Below are 18039 nucleotides of genomic sequence, written 5' to 3'. Positions count from 1 at the left end.
TATTAAATTATTTATTACAACATTGAGATCAGTCGAGATCAGAACCGCAACGAACAAACACAATAGTTGAACGTTCGATTTTACTATTATTTAACATATACATATGCTTGTGGGGCACACGCAATCGTGAGCCAGCGTGAATTAATCACAAACCCATAACAATAATATTAAATAACTAAATATTAAAAAAATCAATTGGTGTTGTGTTTGAGGTATTGACATGTGTTCGATGTCTCTGCCATTCAAAGCTTAAGTCTATTACTTTTTATGCAAGATTTTTTTTTTTTAAATTTTAACAATTGTAATATACAAAATAAAATATAAAAGAGAATCTTGCGTTCTTTATCCACGCGCATCCATCTTCTGCAGTAGAGTGAGGAAGGAGAAGGCCGTTGTAATCGTCTGGAATGCAAGCAACATGATTCGAGTATCCTTTATAATGATATCTAATTGTGCCACTCACACTCCTAAAGCGGTCTACATTCAGATTGTAGATTTTACCAGCCGTCAGACGAAACGGGCGACGGGAATTGATCAGGAAAATAATATAATCACTTCGCAGCTGGCGCATATGCAGCTGCCAAGGACTTCGCCAGAGAGCTTCGCCGCATCGCTGACTGTTCTGGTAGACCACATCAGCGAAGTAGCAAATAATGAAGAGCTCGTACAGGACAAGGAGCAGGTACTGACCCAATGACACCATCCGCATGATCGAATTCGCCGTTGTGCTCTTCGTGGAAACGAAAGCTACCAGGCACATGAGAAACGTGACTTCGCCGATCTTAAATAGCCAAATGGGATTGTAGAAGCGTTCCATCTTCTCCAGAACACTAATGATATAACGATGGTGTTCTAAGCACCGGGTTAGGGAGTGCCTGAAGGCAGTGGGTAAGTCCATAGCGTTGCTGAGACTTTTCTGGTGCTTTAGCTCTGTCATCGAAGTTTGCATTTCTACGGAATAGCTATACTGATTCACTTCGGCATCCGACACGGATTGTGCCTCCTGGAGCTCGCTGTGAATGGGACCATTTGAGAATACGTCTACAGGGATTTACAGTGCGGATCACCTTAACTCTTGCATAGTGGCACCCATCTTCAAATAACTCGTAGCTAATATATTTTTAAGGCTGCACATCAACAAATCGTATTGTCCAGACATTAGAATGCCCAAGACCATGTGAAAGCCACTGGAAGACGCGAAGGCAGCAGCCACTTGAATCTGCCCAACGGCCTGAAGGAAGAACACCAACTCGTAGACAAGCGGTTGCTGAAGAAATGAGGAGGAACGGGTATTCCAAGACAGATTTCGCAGTGCTTAGCTATTCATTCAGACTTACCTTATAATCGAAAGGATACCAACAGCCCAAAGGGAGACTCCTGTCTCGGTAGGCTATGGGCAGCACCAGCCAGAAAATAGTGCCTATAAAGCAGCAGTACACATAGCTCTTGATCCATAGATTGGACCGTCGCAGTGCTCCCCTAACGGTCACATACGTAAAGCCGTGCGCCGAACGTAATTGATGCTTATCGTTGACAGTGCTGATGATGTCGTTCAACATATTGTACCTGAAGCGTCGGAAGTAGAGCTTCATGGTGATGGTCCACAGATAGATGATCGTCTGTATAAGACAGTTGACAAGGAACTCCAAATCGCCTTCGTCGTAGTAAATGTAGAGAGAGCACATGAACAAAATCTCAATGTGCACACACACGAAATACGTGAATATCTCATAGCTCCAGCTCAACACTGTGGTCAGTAAATGCATGTAACTGTTTTGGTACTCCGTTCTCAAGGTAAACATTGCGGCCATCCTCATTATCGACACGATGAAGGTGAATAGATCGCGCCGTTCGATGGGCTCCTCTTTGGGAATGTCTGTGCTCTTCATGATCTCAATGTTTGCTGTTTAAGATTTCAGCTTTCACGCTCTTAAATAGCCTAGCTATCGAGGTTCCATTTATTTTAACTTAAATTGTTATTTACAAACCGCCCATTAAGCTTAAAAAGTTTTTGATGACAATTGAATATATTTGTAATAAATAATGAATTTTTATTGTATTTAAATACATATCTCCTTAACTATTCAGGTTTACAGAGTTGTGTCGAAAATGAGAGAAGGTTCGATACAGTTAACCGACCATGTAATAATTTGTTCACGCTTCAACTTGATTTGGTTATCACCTTCGTAAAAGTGAATAATATATTAATTGAAAATCGGACTCAGAAAAGCTCCGGCATCTTATCGTTACAAGATAAACAAGGACATTTTTTTTGACAAAGTATAATAAAGCTCTTACTATAAGCAATGAAAAATATTAAATATTCAAAGCTTACTCATATAACAACGTTGACTAATCTATGAACTTTAATATATTGCTTTACGGTCTTAAATCTTATTCCAATAATGAAGTTATAATAATGAAGTTATATTTTCGTTTTAGCACGCGGGTCATATAAAAAATATTTCGATCTATAGTGAGTAATTGATATGAGCATGTGAAGAGAGTGAGTACTAATATACTCGTTTGATAATAAAAGTATTTATAATATAGGTATTTTTCCTAGCTTCATAATTATATTAATTTGCATTAAAACTTTGTCGAAGTTCCGTCAACTTTTAAAGTATAATTTAATGTTAGACTCCCTAGGCAGACAAAGGTTTCACATAGTTAGTAATTTCTATATATTGATTTTGCCGCCCCATAATCACACTATATATATACCCAAGTTAATCGGATACTTTAATTGAAAAGAGTTGAGGTTTGATATTCATTCCTTAATATGCTGCGGTTTCTTTATTGTAATTACTGCACTTTGGGGCGATATGAGTCAACATGCAATACATAGATAGGGAATGAAGCGAAAAGCGAACAATATAAATGTGAATGGGCAATAAAATGGGTGAGTGATTAATATAAGAATATATATAAGATACACATATGAAACATGTTGGGTATAATTGTAGTCTCAATCTATGTTTAGTTGGCGGAACGTGCCCTCCATGCCGAACAGATCATCGGTAGTCTTTGGTGCACCTGGGCGCAGTGATTCGTTGGCCTTCTTGTCCTCCTGCTCCTTGAACCACTCCGTGTTGTCGGCCAGCTTCTTCTTCCACCACTGGTTGAGCTCAACAATGGGTCCCGCCTTGCCGCCGTATTCGTTGGGCAGCAGCTCACGTGGCACCACCTTGTAGAGACTCTCAACATCGTTGTGGAAGGTGATGCGGCTGCGGATCTTCTCCTTGACGAAGGGCTTGACAAAGTTGAAGATGGTGTCCACCAATGGCGAAATGTTGATCACATGCACCTCCTTCACCTTAACGGGATACGCCTCCTGCACGGCGATCAAGAACTTCTTCACCACCGTCGGGGAGAATTTGGCAAAATGAGAGGCGCTTGCGACGGCTGCGTCCAAAATGAAGATGTCGCCAGCAATGCCCACCGACTCCTCCGCCAAGCGGATGTCGCCGATCATCAGGGCCACCTTCATGGCATCCAGAATATGGTGGGGCTGGAAATCGCAGTCGATGCCTCGGATGAATGTAATGCGACGTCCGTTGGGCGTAATGCCTGGCAATGTGGGGCAGTGGCTGAAAGAATGACAGACTCATTAGGCTGGGCTATCGAATGGTTTCCATTGACTATTTCATTACACATAGTCCAGCACAATGTTGAGCTCCTCGCGATTTATGTCGCGGTTGGAGAAGAACTCGGGCACCGCGTTCCGCATCGTGTAGTACATATCGAGCTTCTTCTTCACCTTCTCCAGGCTGAACTTGCAGCCGCGCAAGAAGGTCGTCAGACGCATATCGTCCATGTCTTTCGGCAGATGGGGCTGGGTCTCCAGCCATTCGCGAATCAGCTTAATGTCGCGCTCAATGTCTGCTGGATCCTCGGGCTCGCGCAGCTCCTCGCGAATGCTCACGCGCTGGGCAGGAGTTGGATGTAGTAGCATCATCTAAATGACGAGTGTGAAGAGGGGAGTAAAGAAAATAATTCGAGTTAATTTAGCTGAATGACCTTCAATTCAATTCATACAAAATCATTTTAAGTGCTTTTAGGACCTTTTAATTGCACAAGAGTTAATAGCATTAATGGCGACCCGTCCAACCCATTTGTTACTTGCCCAATCATTATTTTTGACATATTATCTTTTGATCTAAAAATCATTTTCATATTTTAATTGGAATACTTAGAAATCTCAAGTGGAAGTCACACGCGACTGCCTCGATTCATTGGCATGGCCAGACCCCTTATTCGACTCTCTATGCGAGCACATTGTCAAAATGTTTCTGGCTGTAGTTAGAGCCGGGTATAGAGACCGACTCATAGCACTGTCACGCCCACTTGCGTAAGGTATTCAGCTGGGCCCAAATCAACTGCGAAGCGACCTTAAAAACTCAACTGTTCATGGTTCACGTTTATTCGGCAATTTCGGTTGAGTTTTGATGTGCTATCGGCGATTGCAGCAACAACTATATATGAGTCCATAAAAGTGAGTGCAAAATACGAAACAAACAGTATATGTATATGTGAATATGTATAGTGAATAGTATAATGTAGCTCTTATGCAAATTCAAAACGTAGCAACAGCTGGAACTAAGTTCATCAGCAAATGTGCCGGGAAAGCGATTTAAAGATTTTTATTTTGTTGTCTTAATTTTGCTCTTAAATGTTACTTTCGCAATTTCGCTATGAGCTTGGCTGAGCTCCACTTTGACTTCCCAGGCAGTTACGTGGAAACGAAGCTGTTGCTTCTGTTAAAGTCAAGTTGTTGTTCTCCCTGCACCTAGAGCCATTAGGGGCATGGGGTGACTATTATACATATATTTATAGACAGGCAACACTTAAAAATCAGCTAAATACAAAGCGGAATATTATATAGCCAATTTTAATTATTATTTTGTATACCTATGAAACCCGATTTCAGCTATTCTCGATCAGTCTAAATTTATTTTATATTTCTTATTGCTTGGCACTTAAATTTTGCTAAGCCATTCCAAAGCTTGATCTATTAATACGAATTTAGTCTATCCCATTAATTATATTTTCTAAATTTTTGAGGTCGGAACACAAAATATTAATTAGTTCGATCAACTGGTTTTAAGGTAAACTATAAATTTGCAACACACTCGTGCAATCGGCAATTATGGAACGGCGCAGTGAGGCAGCGATTGTATCAAAACATATTGCGATTTGACCAAAAACAAAACAACAAAAAATGTTGAAAAATATTAAACGAATATTGCAAGATTGAAAACCGCTGGCTGAATTCTGCCAGCAGGAGCAGCAGCAACAGCAACAGCAACAATAGCAAACCAACATCAATTACGGTAAATTTGTAAATTTGATGAATGTGGATGTAATTTTTGGATCTGTATGTGCTGCTTGCCCATTATGAGGCAACTAAGCTCACAGTTCTCTATGCACACTCATGTGGCTTTGTTTTTGTGGCTGTTGCTGTTGCTGTTGCTGCTACTGCTGCTGCTAATGGCCATTGCGTTTATTGCAAATGTTGCCTGCAACAACTTCAAATATTGCGAAAATCTTCGCGAAACCAAATGTAAGGCGGTTAAAATAGAAACGGGTTTATTGCCTGGCTTTTGGTCTTTAGCTCTAGCTCTGACACTCTCTATCTCTCTCTCTCCCTCTCTCCCTCTCTCGTCACGCTGGCTCTGCCCAGCTCTTATACTGGGACATATATTCATGTACTCATATGCCATTACTGTTACAGTATAGGGTATATTGTTTTTGCTGCCAGAAATGCAGCAGGAGGCCTAGTCTATCCCATAAGAAGGAGCAACTGAGTCGTCCAGGGCATAGTGTAGTCGCGCAAGCTCGACTAGACCACTCTAGTTATTACTTTAATGTTGTTGATGTTGCTGTTGCAACTTCTTGGTTGCCGTGGGCTTTTTGGACAGATTGATGGCTCGAGTTTTCCGCCTAAAGTTGATGAGGGAACGGACTCCGTATGTGAGCCAACTTTTAAGTGTTGCTGATCTTGATCAAGTTGAGAGTGAAATTGGGCGCAGTCATTGTTGCTTCTGCATTTATATATTTTGTGTTTACTTTGTATTGAAATTATTTTGTAGCTGCGTCACATATTTTTGGCGATTGCAATTGAAATTCCTGCGGCAACAATTGAAGAATTTTGTAGAGTTATTGTTCACAATTTTGCCAGTACCACAATTGACGGTTATTTATGCGCATTCCAGGCTAACTTGCTGTCGTTTATTCAATGTTGAACTTGGTTGAAGAAGACCACTTGTAATTGCTATTGCTCTTCCTTGAGCACACTTTAACTGCACATGATTTGCACAAATTTTGGTTTTTGTCGGGGCACTCATTAAAATTCCATGCTGCATTTCAGCATGACAATATAACATAAAATGCAAGAATTTATAATGGAATGCGGCGGAATTCATACAAAAGATCGGCGAAGAGACCAATTCTTTCTTCTTCCTGAATGACCGGCTCTATGCAATATTTTAATATTGCCTGAGGATTACAGCTCACCTTGATTATGCTGGTTAGTCAGTTAGTGTTAATCCTTATATGGAGGGGGTTTTTCGTTGAAATATCCAATTGGTAGCGCAGGAGCGGAATGGATAGCGGAGCCACACAACTTGACCGAAGCACTGAAGACGATAACTAAATCTGACTGTCTCGAAACAAGTTACAGCGCGTATAAATACTCACGAGCAGCCAGCAAAGCGAACCAACGAAACGCCAGCTGACGAACGACGACGACGAAGGCGACGGCGATGACGACGACAATTGCAATAGCAACAACACGCGTGGAAGAAAACCGAAAGCCGTTAAACAGATCATGCCACGAAAATCGGCCAAAGAGAAAAATCTGCACGAACCAGCAGCAGACTGTCGACAGTCTGCGTAAGTTTTCGCGGCGTTAGCTCAAGAGTGATCGGGGGATCGGAGCAACGCTTGAGGTTCGTGGACAGAAGAGCTGCGGCGCGCCATTTGCGCAAGATAAGTTCAATGAGCGCACGCCGGCCACAGACCCGCCACGCTCCACTGCCGGTCATTCAAGCCGTTCCGACTGCAGCAATACAACCAACGGTCAGACCCAAATTCTGTCAGCTGCTCAGCCAAGTTTCGAACCACGTTGCGACTGTCGCCAGTCAAGTTTGTGCCTTAAGTCTTTTGATTTTAATTGCTCTTGGGGCCATCAAAAATGCGAATTGGGGGTATGATGGTTTCATTAACATGCATGCAACTGGCAGAAGACGTTTGCTGCGACCCCATGAAATTTTTATTCTTTATAACTATGTGACGAATATGCTAAGAGTCCAACTGCCCATCTATTTCTCATTAAGAACTTGGGTTCTAAGGGAACTAAGAGTTTCAATCTCGCACACAAGATTCGGATATAGCACTGATAAGACGGCTTAAATTTAATCTATAATTTATTATTTCCAGTTAAAATTAATAAATTAAGAAAATACAAAACTCATTGTTCTACTCAATTTGATAACAACTCATTTAAATATTTAATTCTACGGCTCTTATATATGCATATATCGTATATTTGGTCTATCATTCAAATAAATAAATAATCTTCAATTATAAATTCATATACCTAATAGATTAATAAATATACTTCTTTTCGAATGCATTGCTTTCATTTGACTTCCATTTTCCCCCCTTACATTTGCCTTAGCTACGATTGTGGTAGAGGTTCCACCAAGTTGAATATTTGTGAATTAATTTTAAGTGGATTGTCGAATCTGACTTCAGAGTATTTATTAGTCCGCAACAAACGACGAAGATCAGAAAACTCTTACTTCTTTTCATTGATTGTCTAGAGGTGTCAAATGCGTTGCTTTGCTTATTACTATTTTATATATATGTATATATATACATATATAATTACAAACATATTTCTTCTTTCTATTGGCAAAAAAGTAAAGTAATAAATATTACTTAGGCCCGCCGCCATATCATGGCGAAATCTAAGCAGCACACAAAATGTGGAGTAAAATCGCAGCCAATTGGCGAATATAATGTAAACGCCTTTGCGTGCACATTGGATTTCCACTCAAATCTGTTTTGCCATAATTATTTCATTTTTGTTTTTCTTTGTTTTTTTTTTTCGACATTTTTTAATTAAGCAATTTAGCAAAGCAAAGCAGTCCGCAGTCTGAAATTTTTGTGCGAACAAAATTAGAGCCGTTGAACTTGTGTCAGTGGCAATAGCATTTCCTCATTTTCATTTAAATGAACAACGTTTTCCATACTGCACTGATTGTCGATAGCCGGGAGCCATTAACACTCACCAATGTGCATTCGTGAGCGATATTCCATACTCCAGTAGTGTGCTTGGGTATTGACTCAATTTCTTGACGTCCAGCATATTGGCATTCATGATCTTGAAAGTACGCGGGTTTGGTTCCAAGGATAACTAACATATCATATGAAATATTTATTAACTTATGAAATATCTGAAATTGATTTCAATAATTATAAAAACTTTTAATGTTACATATTACCAGATTTTCCAAATATTTATATAATCTGTATATGCTACTTGTTAGTCCATTGCATTAGTTTTCTGTAATATGCTTACAAAATGTAAGCGCTTAAACTAGAAATGTAAAATAAGTCCACTGTCCATTGATAAGGTGTTCAGGTATGTATATAGGTAACGCTTGCTGGTTGGCATATTTATGCCATGGCCACTGTCAATTCATCTATATTATCTATATCATACTCTTGATCTTCACTAATAAAATACTTTTATAATAATACTTTTATTACTGCGCCCAATAACGGATTCTAGATATACTGCATTGCGCAATGATATGTAGCTGTCGGTTTTTCTCTCTCTCTCTCTCGGAGTGATAGTTGAAAAAAAAGAAAAGAAAAGCTTAGACACAAACTCATTCGGATACTGTTACAAGAGCTCAATGCAAGTACTATTGCACTACAGGAATCAACCTTCTAGGGATTAGAAAATATAGAACACTATTTCCTATTTATTTTATAATATCACATCATAATAATGTACAGTATAATCCCGATCATTCGAAATGGCAAGAGGATCTGTTTTTTCAGATCGAATTTTGTTCAAAGGGATAGACATGTTTTCGATTTATCGTGATTTTCGATTTATCTGAGGACGAATTATGGAGACTCGACTGTATATTATACATACATTGGGAAATTGAAGACCATATGTTGGATCAAACTTTATTAATATTTTGCTTGAAATAAGAAGTAAATATATCAAAATAAACATACGTGTATATAAAACCGATCGACGATATGAAAAAGGGGCTTACTCAAGCTTTAGCTTCAGTTTCAGCTTTCGCCACATAATTATGTAATTTATGCAGTATGCAAAGTTTAGGGTCAGTCGATGTTGGCAGCAATAAAAGAAACAACAAACAAACACTTTAATGCTGCACATGTAATGTTAACAGTTTATTAATCTACCCAAAGGAATTTGCGCAGAGGCTATAACAAATTCAAGAAACAATGTCAAATCGTGTTGAAAAGGTATATATAAAATGTATATATGTGTGTGTGTATATGTACTCATATATCTCTTAAATAAGAAATTAAAGTCTTGGAAATGTGCCCCTTTTGGACTTTCTTCCTCACCTGTCTACAGTTGAAGCCAAGCAACAACTACTTAGGGGCAACTACAATGATGAAGAGTAGAAAACTAATTAAACAGTAGACTAATAAATTAAGCAGCTGCTACCCACTTTTGTTGTTGCAGTGTGCGCAAGTCAAGAAACTTTCATTGCCAGACGAAAGTCTGTGCCATAAAGAAATTAACAGCAACCACTCCATGTTGGCAGAAGACAAAGAGGAAGAGGAAGACCAGCTAGTCTTTAACGCACATGTGAGCAGGGTAGCCCTACCGCTATAGAGAGAGAGAGAGAGAGGAGGGGAAGAGACACAGTTGAAGACGAGCAGGTCTGGGCAAAGTCTTTAGAAGAGGAAGGTAACTTGTTGTTACAAGCCCATAGACGCGAATAAAAGTACATATTTCGTGTTTCCTTAGCGCGCACACTGGTTTAGTGTCAGGCAAATGAAAGCTGTTAGAAGCTACATAAAATTCCATCTGGCAGCAGCAGCCCCCAACTCCAGGCCGACGGGTCTACAGCCGTACGACCGTAGAGCCGTATTGCCGTATTGCCGTATTGCCGTATTGCCGTGGCCGCAATTCCAGCCGAGTGCGAGTTGAGTTCAGCTCGGTTCAGTTCAGTTGCAGTTGGAGCTGGGGTTGGGCAATTCGAGAAATCATAAACATAAAGCGCGCTTTCAAAATGTGTGATTCAGTGTGTGTGCGTGTGTGTGTGCGCGTGCGTATATGTGTGTTTCTTTTAAATTACATTTTTGCCACTTTTCGTTCAAAAAAACACTCAACACACTTTAATTGCCAACTTCAATTGTTGCAGTAACGGACTTAGCTAACAGTTGATTTTGTTGGCTTTTAATGCGGCTGCCAAAAATTTTAAATGAACAAAATGGAAAAAATGAAGCTAAAACGAGAAATGGCAGACTAGAAATCGGCATTAATAATTTACATTGAATTAAGCGAGTTTTGCTCATCTGTCCGTCAAAATAGTTGGCATGCAGCGAAGCGAGCAGTGCCAATGTCTTTGCAGATGGCGGGCGACTGACTGTGGGCGTGGCACGTAAAATGAGTCAACCTGAAGATAATAAAAGTGCAATTCGAATTAACTGCATTTCTTTCTCTGCTTAGCATTTAATAGTTGTCATTAATATTAATTAATGGGAAATAGGAAATCGGAAGAGGGTATATTATTATTCCGAATTCAGCAAAGAGAAAATCTACTCTATATATATATAGGGTATATCAAAGACAAAACAAGAACGAAATCCAAACTATTCCTGTTCGATTACCTCTCCATCCCGCTGGCTGGCTCTATGAAAGTGTCGATCAGCCAACTACAACTTCTATATGTCAGATTCCCATTAAGTGTTAGCATACCATTAGTTTAAAGAAGTATTTTTTAGCAGCATTACGTAATGAAATAAAGCAGAGGCTCAAAAGTCCAAACCAATGAGAACTGGTAATCTTCTAGTGCTGTGAAGTTAGCGCAGAACGAGGCTTCACAGCTAGAGAGTCGCTTTGACCCAGTCTGGCGCCATCGTAGTAGAAAAAAGAATAGAAGATGGGGCAATGACAGAGAGGAGGTGCAGGAGACAAGAGGTTAAGACTTTAAGCGAAAAGTGAAGAGACCACACGAAATTATGACTCACTGCGCTCTGAGTTTAATTAAATAAAGTAAAATAAATGGAGTCGCCATAGATCACTTCCATCTCCCACATACGTGCATGCATTTGTATGTGAGGGTGCTTGACGAAATGCCATTTCACTTCTTTCCCCTACTCAATTACCTCAAACAGGATTAAATTATCCTTTCTTTGTATTATGAAGTAGAGCGGGGTAGGGTATTCAAATATGATTTCAGAGTTAAATCGACCTAGCCCACGTCTATCTGCACGGCTTTCCTTCTCTCCGTCTATATAAAAGACCCCCTCTCGTATATAGCATTATACACTTTTTTATTTTTTTTAGTTCATCTCTAAGTTGAGGTTCAAGTTCATTTGGTTTTAGAAGCGTAACTTGATAGCACAAGAACTACGATTTCCGATTTATTGTGTCGGTGTAATAAATACAGATATTTTGTATATGTGTAATTTTTTATAATTACCACACTTGCTCCCCATTTGAGCGTTGTGCTGTGGCTAATACACACACGTGGAAAGTTATTCAATAATTAATTTCCCATAGCAAAGCACATAAACGCAGCCAAAGTGAAGTCGCTGCGTAAAGTGCGTAGTTAACAGATCGCGTGTTTATATGTTCGTGTGTTTGGCTGTGTGTATGTATATATGTGAGTGTGTTGCTCGTTTAGTATGTTTATAAACATATGCAGTATAAGAGCTTACAGAGTTCAGTTTATCTCTCAGTCAAACAGTCTATTCTTACCTGTAGCTCCCAGATTTCATTAGATTCGTCTTTCCGTACATGTATATATAATACCGAATAGTGTTGTCCTCCCTGAGCAAATGCGTAGTGTCTTTGTGTTGTAGAGTGCTTAAGAGCCAAATCAGTATTACTTGTTTCAAATCAAATTTATTTCCAAATTTTGAATATATATATAAATACGAAATTGTACTACACATTGCGATTGCGTCTATTGCTTTCATTACAATAATTAATAAAAGTGAAAAATATGGGTAGAAGAGGTGCTTCGCTAGCAGTATAAAACTAAGACTTGCGCTGCTGATATTCGATAGGTAATTGCAATTATCTGTCGAGCCGGTGTTGGTCGGGGTGGCGAGGATGCACCTTAATAAAGGTATGCGTAATTGTAGCCTCGTAGCTTCGCAGCTATCGTTAGATATAAACTTTGACACAATTTGTTGACTCGGACAACAAGCAATAAAATTTCATCAGATGGAGCATAGCTCACTTGAGTTGCACCAGCACCATGAAGTAGGTGACCACCGCACCGAGCACCTGCAATTCACAAAGTATTATACATTTTGAGGCGAAGGACAATGGAAGGGCTGGGCGTACCGAGGCAAACAAATCCAGCGAGACGGTAAAGAACTTTGCACCAGATATGCTCATAGCCTTTTGGCACTGCTGGCAAACGATCTGCACGAAAGTTTTGGCCTCCTCCGAGCCGTCGTACCAATGGCAAGAGTAGGCAGCCTCCATCACAGATGAGCTCTATGTGCGGGCATATATTCTATAAGTCACTACTCTCTCAACTCCATCAATGCTTACTCACCTCTTCAATCAGCCGGTTGCCAAAAATGCAGAAGTGAAACACCTGAGCCAGTGCGTAGCCCAAATAGCCAACTACCGTAAACGCATACACATTGACGCCATTGATCTTGGTTGCCTGGTAAGCGAGCAAGGTGAGCATGATGGTCGAAACAAGCATGTGCAACAGAAGGGCTGCTCCGTACGTATCTCCAATGGCAGCCACCAAACTAGACACGTTAGTGAAGAGAAACGGAGAGCAAGAGGAAGATTAAGAGTAAAAGTAGCAGCAAGAGGAATAATAGGATATGATATGTATGTAAATCTTGCTGCTCTTGAATGGGCGTATAGTCTTAATACCGATCCACTACTTGACAAGATATAAATTATATGATATATATTTTATTATATAACTCGTGAATCTATAACTGATCTATAGAGAAATGTAACGAAGTTCACATCGCGAATTCGGTTGATATATTTTTCATACTTAATATTAGCAGTCTTTTTATTATTATTATTAGATATTATCCTGTAGAAAACGAAAACTTTTTATCAAGTCGTGAATATGCCAGCAAATATTATCGATAATCATAATAATAAATTATAACATTTATGAAGTAACACTGACCGTAATCTTCATTCGTCCGAACTCATAAAAGCTGTTTACTATCAAACTGGATAAGCAATTGGCGAAAAAATATATATAGATATGATCATTTCTTGATAAGTGCCATATCAGAAATTCGTATTTTCTATCATCTATATAATAAATCTAAATCAATCAAAAAGATCTGTTAGATCATGTTTGGAAAAAGGCTACACTTGCAGCACTGGCGCACAATCAAAGCCGATTGTAGCTCTTGCCCAACTATCTTATTGTTGAATTTGTATGTTGCACACAAATCGCAGTTGAGACTCGGCATTGAACTCACCGGACGACGTGCTTGTGACGCTCCACCCAATACTTGATGGCACTGCGCACCATCATTTCCTGCTTTTTGGTGAGTCCATTGGGATTATTGGCCATGCCGTTGCCGTTGCCGTTTCCCCCCGCATTGAAGGACTGCAGCGTGGATGGCGCTCGAAACTGTGCTCCCCAGTCCGCCTTAGAGCTATAGATGCCCGTCATGTCCATGTCGGTGACGGGCTCCTTCTCTGCAATTGAATTTTAACTAAGACTGAATCAAATCTCGACTTACGCCAAGTACCACGCACCCTCGTTGTGTATCAGCTCAGACTTGGAGTTGGCCGAGAGCGATCTAAACAGCGCCGCCGAATTGGGTCTGTAGGTGTCGAGGGAGGCGGACAGCTCCATGAGTGGCTTCATGATGCCCTTCAGGTGCTGCAGTTGCTCGCAGGCGAAAATCAGCCAGGAGCAGAACATGACGTCGCACAAATTCGAGTGCACCATGGAGAAGAGCACGTAGTAGACCTGCAGAACAAAGCTGATCATATAGAACATGCCGTGGCTGGCATCCCACGGATAGAAGGCCTTGATGGGCAGCCTGGGTATCTCGACGGTGATGCTAGAGTTCGTCTCCTTGTCGACTGCGAATTTCACACTGTCCCCAAAGAAGGTGATCGTGGTCCAGGCCGTGGCCGAAGCGAACGTAGTCAGCATGACCAGAAAGAAGAGCTTGCGCATCTTGGCCAAGGCTATGGAATGGTAGCGGGCATCCGATTCCGCGAATAGGGGATGCGTGTTGGCCTGGTTCCAGATGTTCAAGGTCCTAGCAGAAACAAGCTTATATTTACGGTTCGCAATCTCAGCACTAGCTCTGGTCACCTGTAAAAGTTCTTTTGATTCACGGCCAGGTAGACGAACTTCACAATGCAATGCGTAAAGAATAGAGTGGTTATCGTATTGCCGGACAGCTCGTTGACCTCTTCGGCATTCAGCGCCAGATTGACCAGGATGAATCCTATGTGCATGACGATCAACACCAGGTGAACGGATGAGTAAACCCTCTTGAAAAAGATGCTCCCGCCAGTAAAGTTGTGCATGAACAGTCCAGAGTATCGCATCGCCCGGATGTTGGGCATCAAGTCGGCAACCAAGCCCGTGTACTTGCCGGGCTGCATTGATGTAGCCATCGTGTCTCAAGATCGTGTAGCAAAGTTGAAGTTTATCCTTTTATCCTATGTCCTGTGAGTGAGAAATGAGAACGAGCTTAGTTCGTCCCAACTGTTAATATTTATTATGTCATTTAATTTACAAAATTTTTAAAGTTCTTTAATCTTTCTTCAACACTTGTCAATAATTAAGCATCTCAACTTTTAAACAGTTATCAAACTGTTAATTAGCTTGACACCAATAATTGAATTGAAATTATTGTCGATTGATATTATCGCTGCTGTCGCTAACTTGCCTCCTTCGAGTCCTCGATGGTAATGAAAACGAAAATCTCGAGCCACTAAAAGTTTGCTGGTAAATCAAATTTCCCTTCACTCATTCTTCGGTTAAATAAATACATAGCGAGTCCATGTAGATTCCAGACCTAGAGGAACGTGGTCTTTGAAAATAAAATTCACACGCAACGCCTACACCCAGAACTACGACTGCACCTGACCGCTTCATACTCGCTCACGCTCAAATCTATGAAAAATATTATATTTGGCCCAGCTGAATATGCAGAACTGTTGCGTTTTAACCATGTAATCCTTACATTATATATCTCAATATATAGTTAAATAGCTGAAGTCTTAACAGATAGACATATATCATGACTGATAGCTCGCAAAACCAATATACTCATTTCAAATTGTGAGCGCGTATACAATCGGTGTTTCCAGGGGCCAAGTACATAAGGCAAGGACACGTCTACTCGACACTAGTTAAGACAAGCCGACTTTATTGGGCCTCTGTGCTCTGCTCTAGTCTGCTCTACTCTTCTCTGTCCCTGACAGCTTGACCGTCTGTGCATGTTAATGAAAATCTATGGCCTATAGCTAGTCTATACAATTTACAGTCAACCACAATGGACAGACTGTGAGATTCCCACAATTATAAAATAAGGTACAAAGTTTCGCCTCCTGCTGCTCCTGATAAATGTGTAATGTGCAATTGCAAAGTGTGCCATTGGCTTTCTGAGTTGTTTCATAAAATATCTGTTTTATCCCTACTTTAGGCACATCGATTTTTGTCGGTGGCGACTTTACTTAACCAGATAAGAGCTGGCTGGATCCATTACATGTATTAACAACTTTATTAGTACGGAAGTAAAAGGCAAAGGGTAGATTTAATAAAGCTTTAATATGCCTAAAATTAATATACAATTTTAAATTGAGTGAATAACAAATTCTGGAATATAAATATTCGTACATTCGACTACAGTCGTCTGTGCGTACGATGGCCCGCATGAAAAATTAGAAATCAATATCAAATATTCGAATCAAAACAGTTTCGCGTGCTTGTATGTGTTTCTGTGTGTGTGTGTGTGTGCTGGTGTGTGTATTTGCCCCATTCTCCTTAAAATCTAAATTTATTCGCAAATTACTTTCGAGCTACGTGGCCTTCAGGAAATGGGGCCAGAACAAATGTTAAGCACAAGCGAGCAATGACAACAACAACAACAGCAACAACAACATGAGCAAAAGCAATAACAAACTGATTGAAAGTACATGTAAGAAAATATCTCAACATATATGTCAATGTGTGGGTGTGTCGGTGTTTATGGATATGTGTGTATCTGTGTGTGTGTGTAGTGCTCACTGTTGTCAATTTAGCCTTTTTCCAGACAGATCTATCGCTTTTTCAGCTAACATACGCTTATCTTCCTTATCCTTGAGTAAAATATTGCAACATCGTTTTTTCTAGCTCAGTTAGGGCAGTCGGATAAGCCATATAATTAATTTACATGTATTGAGCTGTATTCATCACTTTCTATTTTTATACTTGACTAAATCTATTGTGTCAAATAAATTTCCCTCTTGCTGTCCATTAAAGAATTAAGAGATTTGATACCCGCGATACATAATATTAATTTTAAATCAAATGAAATATTCTAAGAAAAGTTTTTAGCAATGCATAAATATATTTATATTGACTAACGTCACATATATAGGAGAGATGTAAAGGTCGTAGCATACATAAATAAAGACTGCCTAATAAAAATACTTTGGTCATAAAAAAAACAGGTTTTACTTTATTTTCACTTAACAAAACCCCAATTATAGTTATTTAAGCATTAGTATTCCTTGATAAGTTTATATACGTATATATAAGTTTATATACGTTTTTTTTTTTTTTTTTTTTTTTTTTTTTTTGCTACTTTATTGAACTAAATGGCTTCTAAGGTGATAAAAGGTGGTTAAAGGGTTTGATATGAATTCATAGATATTTATTTATTAATTAATTGTATTTGGCCTCGTTTTTTAAATAGAATTTGTTTGTTACTCACTTACATCGGAGTTTGTTACGATCGCAGCTGTAATTCCCAAGTTCCACATTCACCGAAATTTAAACAAAGTACTTTTATCAATCTCTCTTTCTTTCTCTTCCTCTCACTGTCTTGAAGAAGAAGACGGCGAAGAAAAAATGTAGAGTAAAGCTCTTATCTAGCTCTCAGAAAAGGCCTTCACCCGATTCCCACGCCCTTGACTCGACCCACGCACTTTATCGCAAATTCCGGCTCTCTCTGTCCCCAGCAAAACATAAACAAACCCTCCTTATCACACACACTCTCTCTTTCTCACTCTCCCACGCCTTCTCTCTCATTCTTTCTTTCATTTGATTGGATGGTTTGGATTTTTCCTATATATGAGGGAATATACTAAAAGTAAAATATTGCGTCATCGTATTTTGAAGCTCTGCTATCGCAATAAACTATACATAATTATTGTATTTTGTATACTCATTCACGAAAATTAAACGAATAGATTTACCTGGTTTTGTACATTATACCTATGAAAACTATCTATGCGTTATTGAAGCTAAAATTTGGAATATATACAAAAAATTTTCCGATCCGCTCACTAAAGGCACGGCAAATAAGAAAATGCATTTTCCGGTATCTCAGAAACCCTGGAATCAGAATCGGTATCACAGTTTTTAAGCTTCAAACTTAAAATTACAGTTACCTTACTTTATTGGTAATGTATGTCAATTGGGGTTGTGGGAAATTGGATCCTTTAAGCCGCAAAACGAATATTCTACACTCAGTAACTCCCGATATCAACACTCTTTATTGTTTTCATAATTATAAACAAAGTCTTATATTGCTGCAGCTGTATCATTATCATTTACTAGATACATTTTA

At 39.5% G+C, this 18039-nt stretch overlaps 3 protein-coding genes across 5 annotated transcripts; all 3 read right to left on the bottom strand.

Annotated features, from left to right (window-relative positions):
* Nucleotide 1: 1 nt before the first annotated feature.
* Or83a (Odorant receptor 83a) lies at nt 2–2560 on the bottom strand. Of its 2 annotated transcripts, XM_018000046.2 has the most exons (4): nt 1338–2560; nt 1068–1267; nt 464–1013; nt 2–402 (listed from the first exon to the last, which is right to left on the bottom strand). In XM_018000046.2, the coding sequence occupies exons 1-4, from the start codon at nt 1887–1889 to the stop codon at nt 343–345; spliced, it is 1362 nt and encodes a 453-aa protein (XP_017855535.1). In that variant the 5' UTR covers nt 1890–2560; the 3' UTR covers nt 2–342. The 2 variants fall into 2 exon arrangements, with proteins under 2 accessions (XP_017855535.1, XP_089322076.1); XM_089465950.1 differs by having other exon boundaries at nt 2–1013.
* Nucleotides 2561–2762: 202 nt separating this feature from the next.
* LOC108608991 (alpha-tocopherol transfer protein-like) lies at nt 2763–6678 on the bottom strand. Its single transcript, XM_018000654.2, has 3 exons — nt 6517–6678; nt 3654–3958; nt 2763–3590 (listed from the first exon to the last, which is right to left on the bottom strand). Exons 2-3 carry the CDS (start codon nt 3956–3958, stop codon nt 2969–2971), a joined length of 927 nt encoding a protein of 308 aa, XP_017856143.1. The 5' UTR covers nt 6517–6678; the 3' UTR covers nt 2763–2968.
* Nucleotides 6679–12119: 5441 nt separating this feature from the next.
* Nucleotides 12120–15307, bottom strand: Orco (odorant receptor co-receptor). Of its 2 annotated transcripts, none has more exons than XM_018001004.2 (7): nt 15151–15307; nt 14568–14927; nt 13997–14511; nt 13714–13936; nt 12804–13008; nt 12587–12742; nt 12120–12526 (listed from the first exon to the last, which is right to left on the bottom strand). In XM_018001004.2, exons 2-7 carry the CDS (start codon nt 14873–14875, stop codon nt 12476–12478), a joined length of 1458 nt encoding a protein of 485 aa, XP_017856493.1. In that variant the 5' UTR covers nt 14876–14927; nt 15151–15307; the 3' UTR covers nt 12120–12475. The 2 variants fall into 2 exon arrangements, with proteins under 2 accessions (XP_017856493.1, XP_089332019.1); XM_089475893.1 differs by lacking the exon at nt 15151–15307 and adding an exon at nt 14998–15144.
* Between the last annotated feature and the right edge of the window lie 2732 nt (nt 15308–18039).

The sequence above is a fragment of the Drosophila arizonae genome, chromosome 2, assembly GCF_054131065.1.
Source record: "Drosophila arizonae isolate 15081-1271.41 chromosome 2, UAZ_ARI_1.0, whole genome shotgun sequence".
NCBI lineage: Eukaryota > Metazoa > Arthropoda > Insecta > Diptera > Drosophilidae > Drosophila > Drosophila arizonae.
This window is presented reverse-complemented; position numbering and strand designations above follow the sequence as displayed.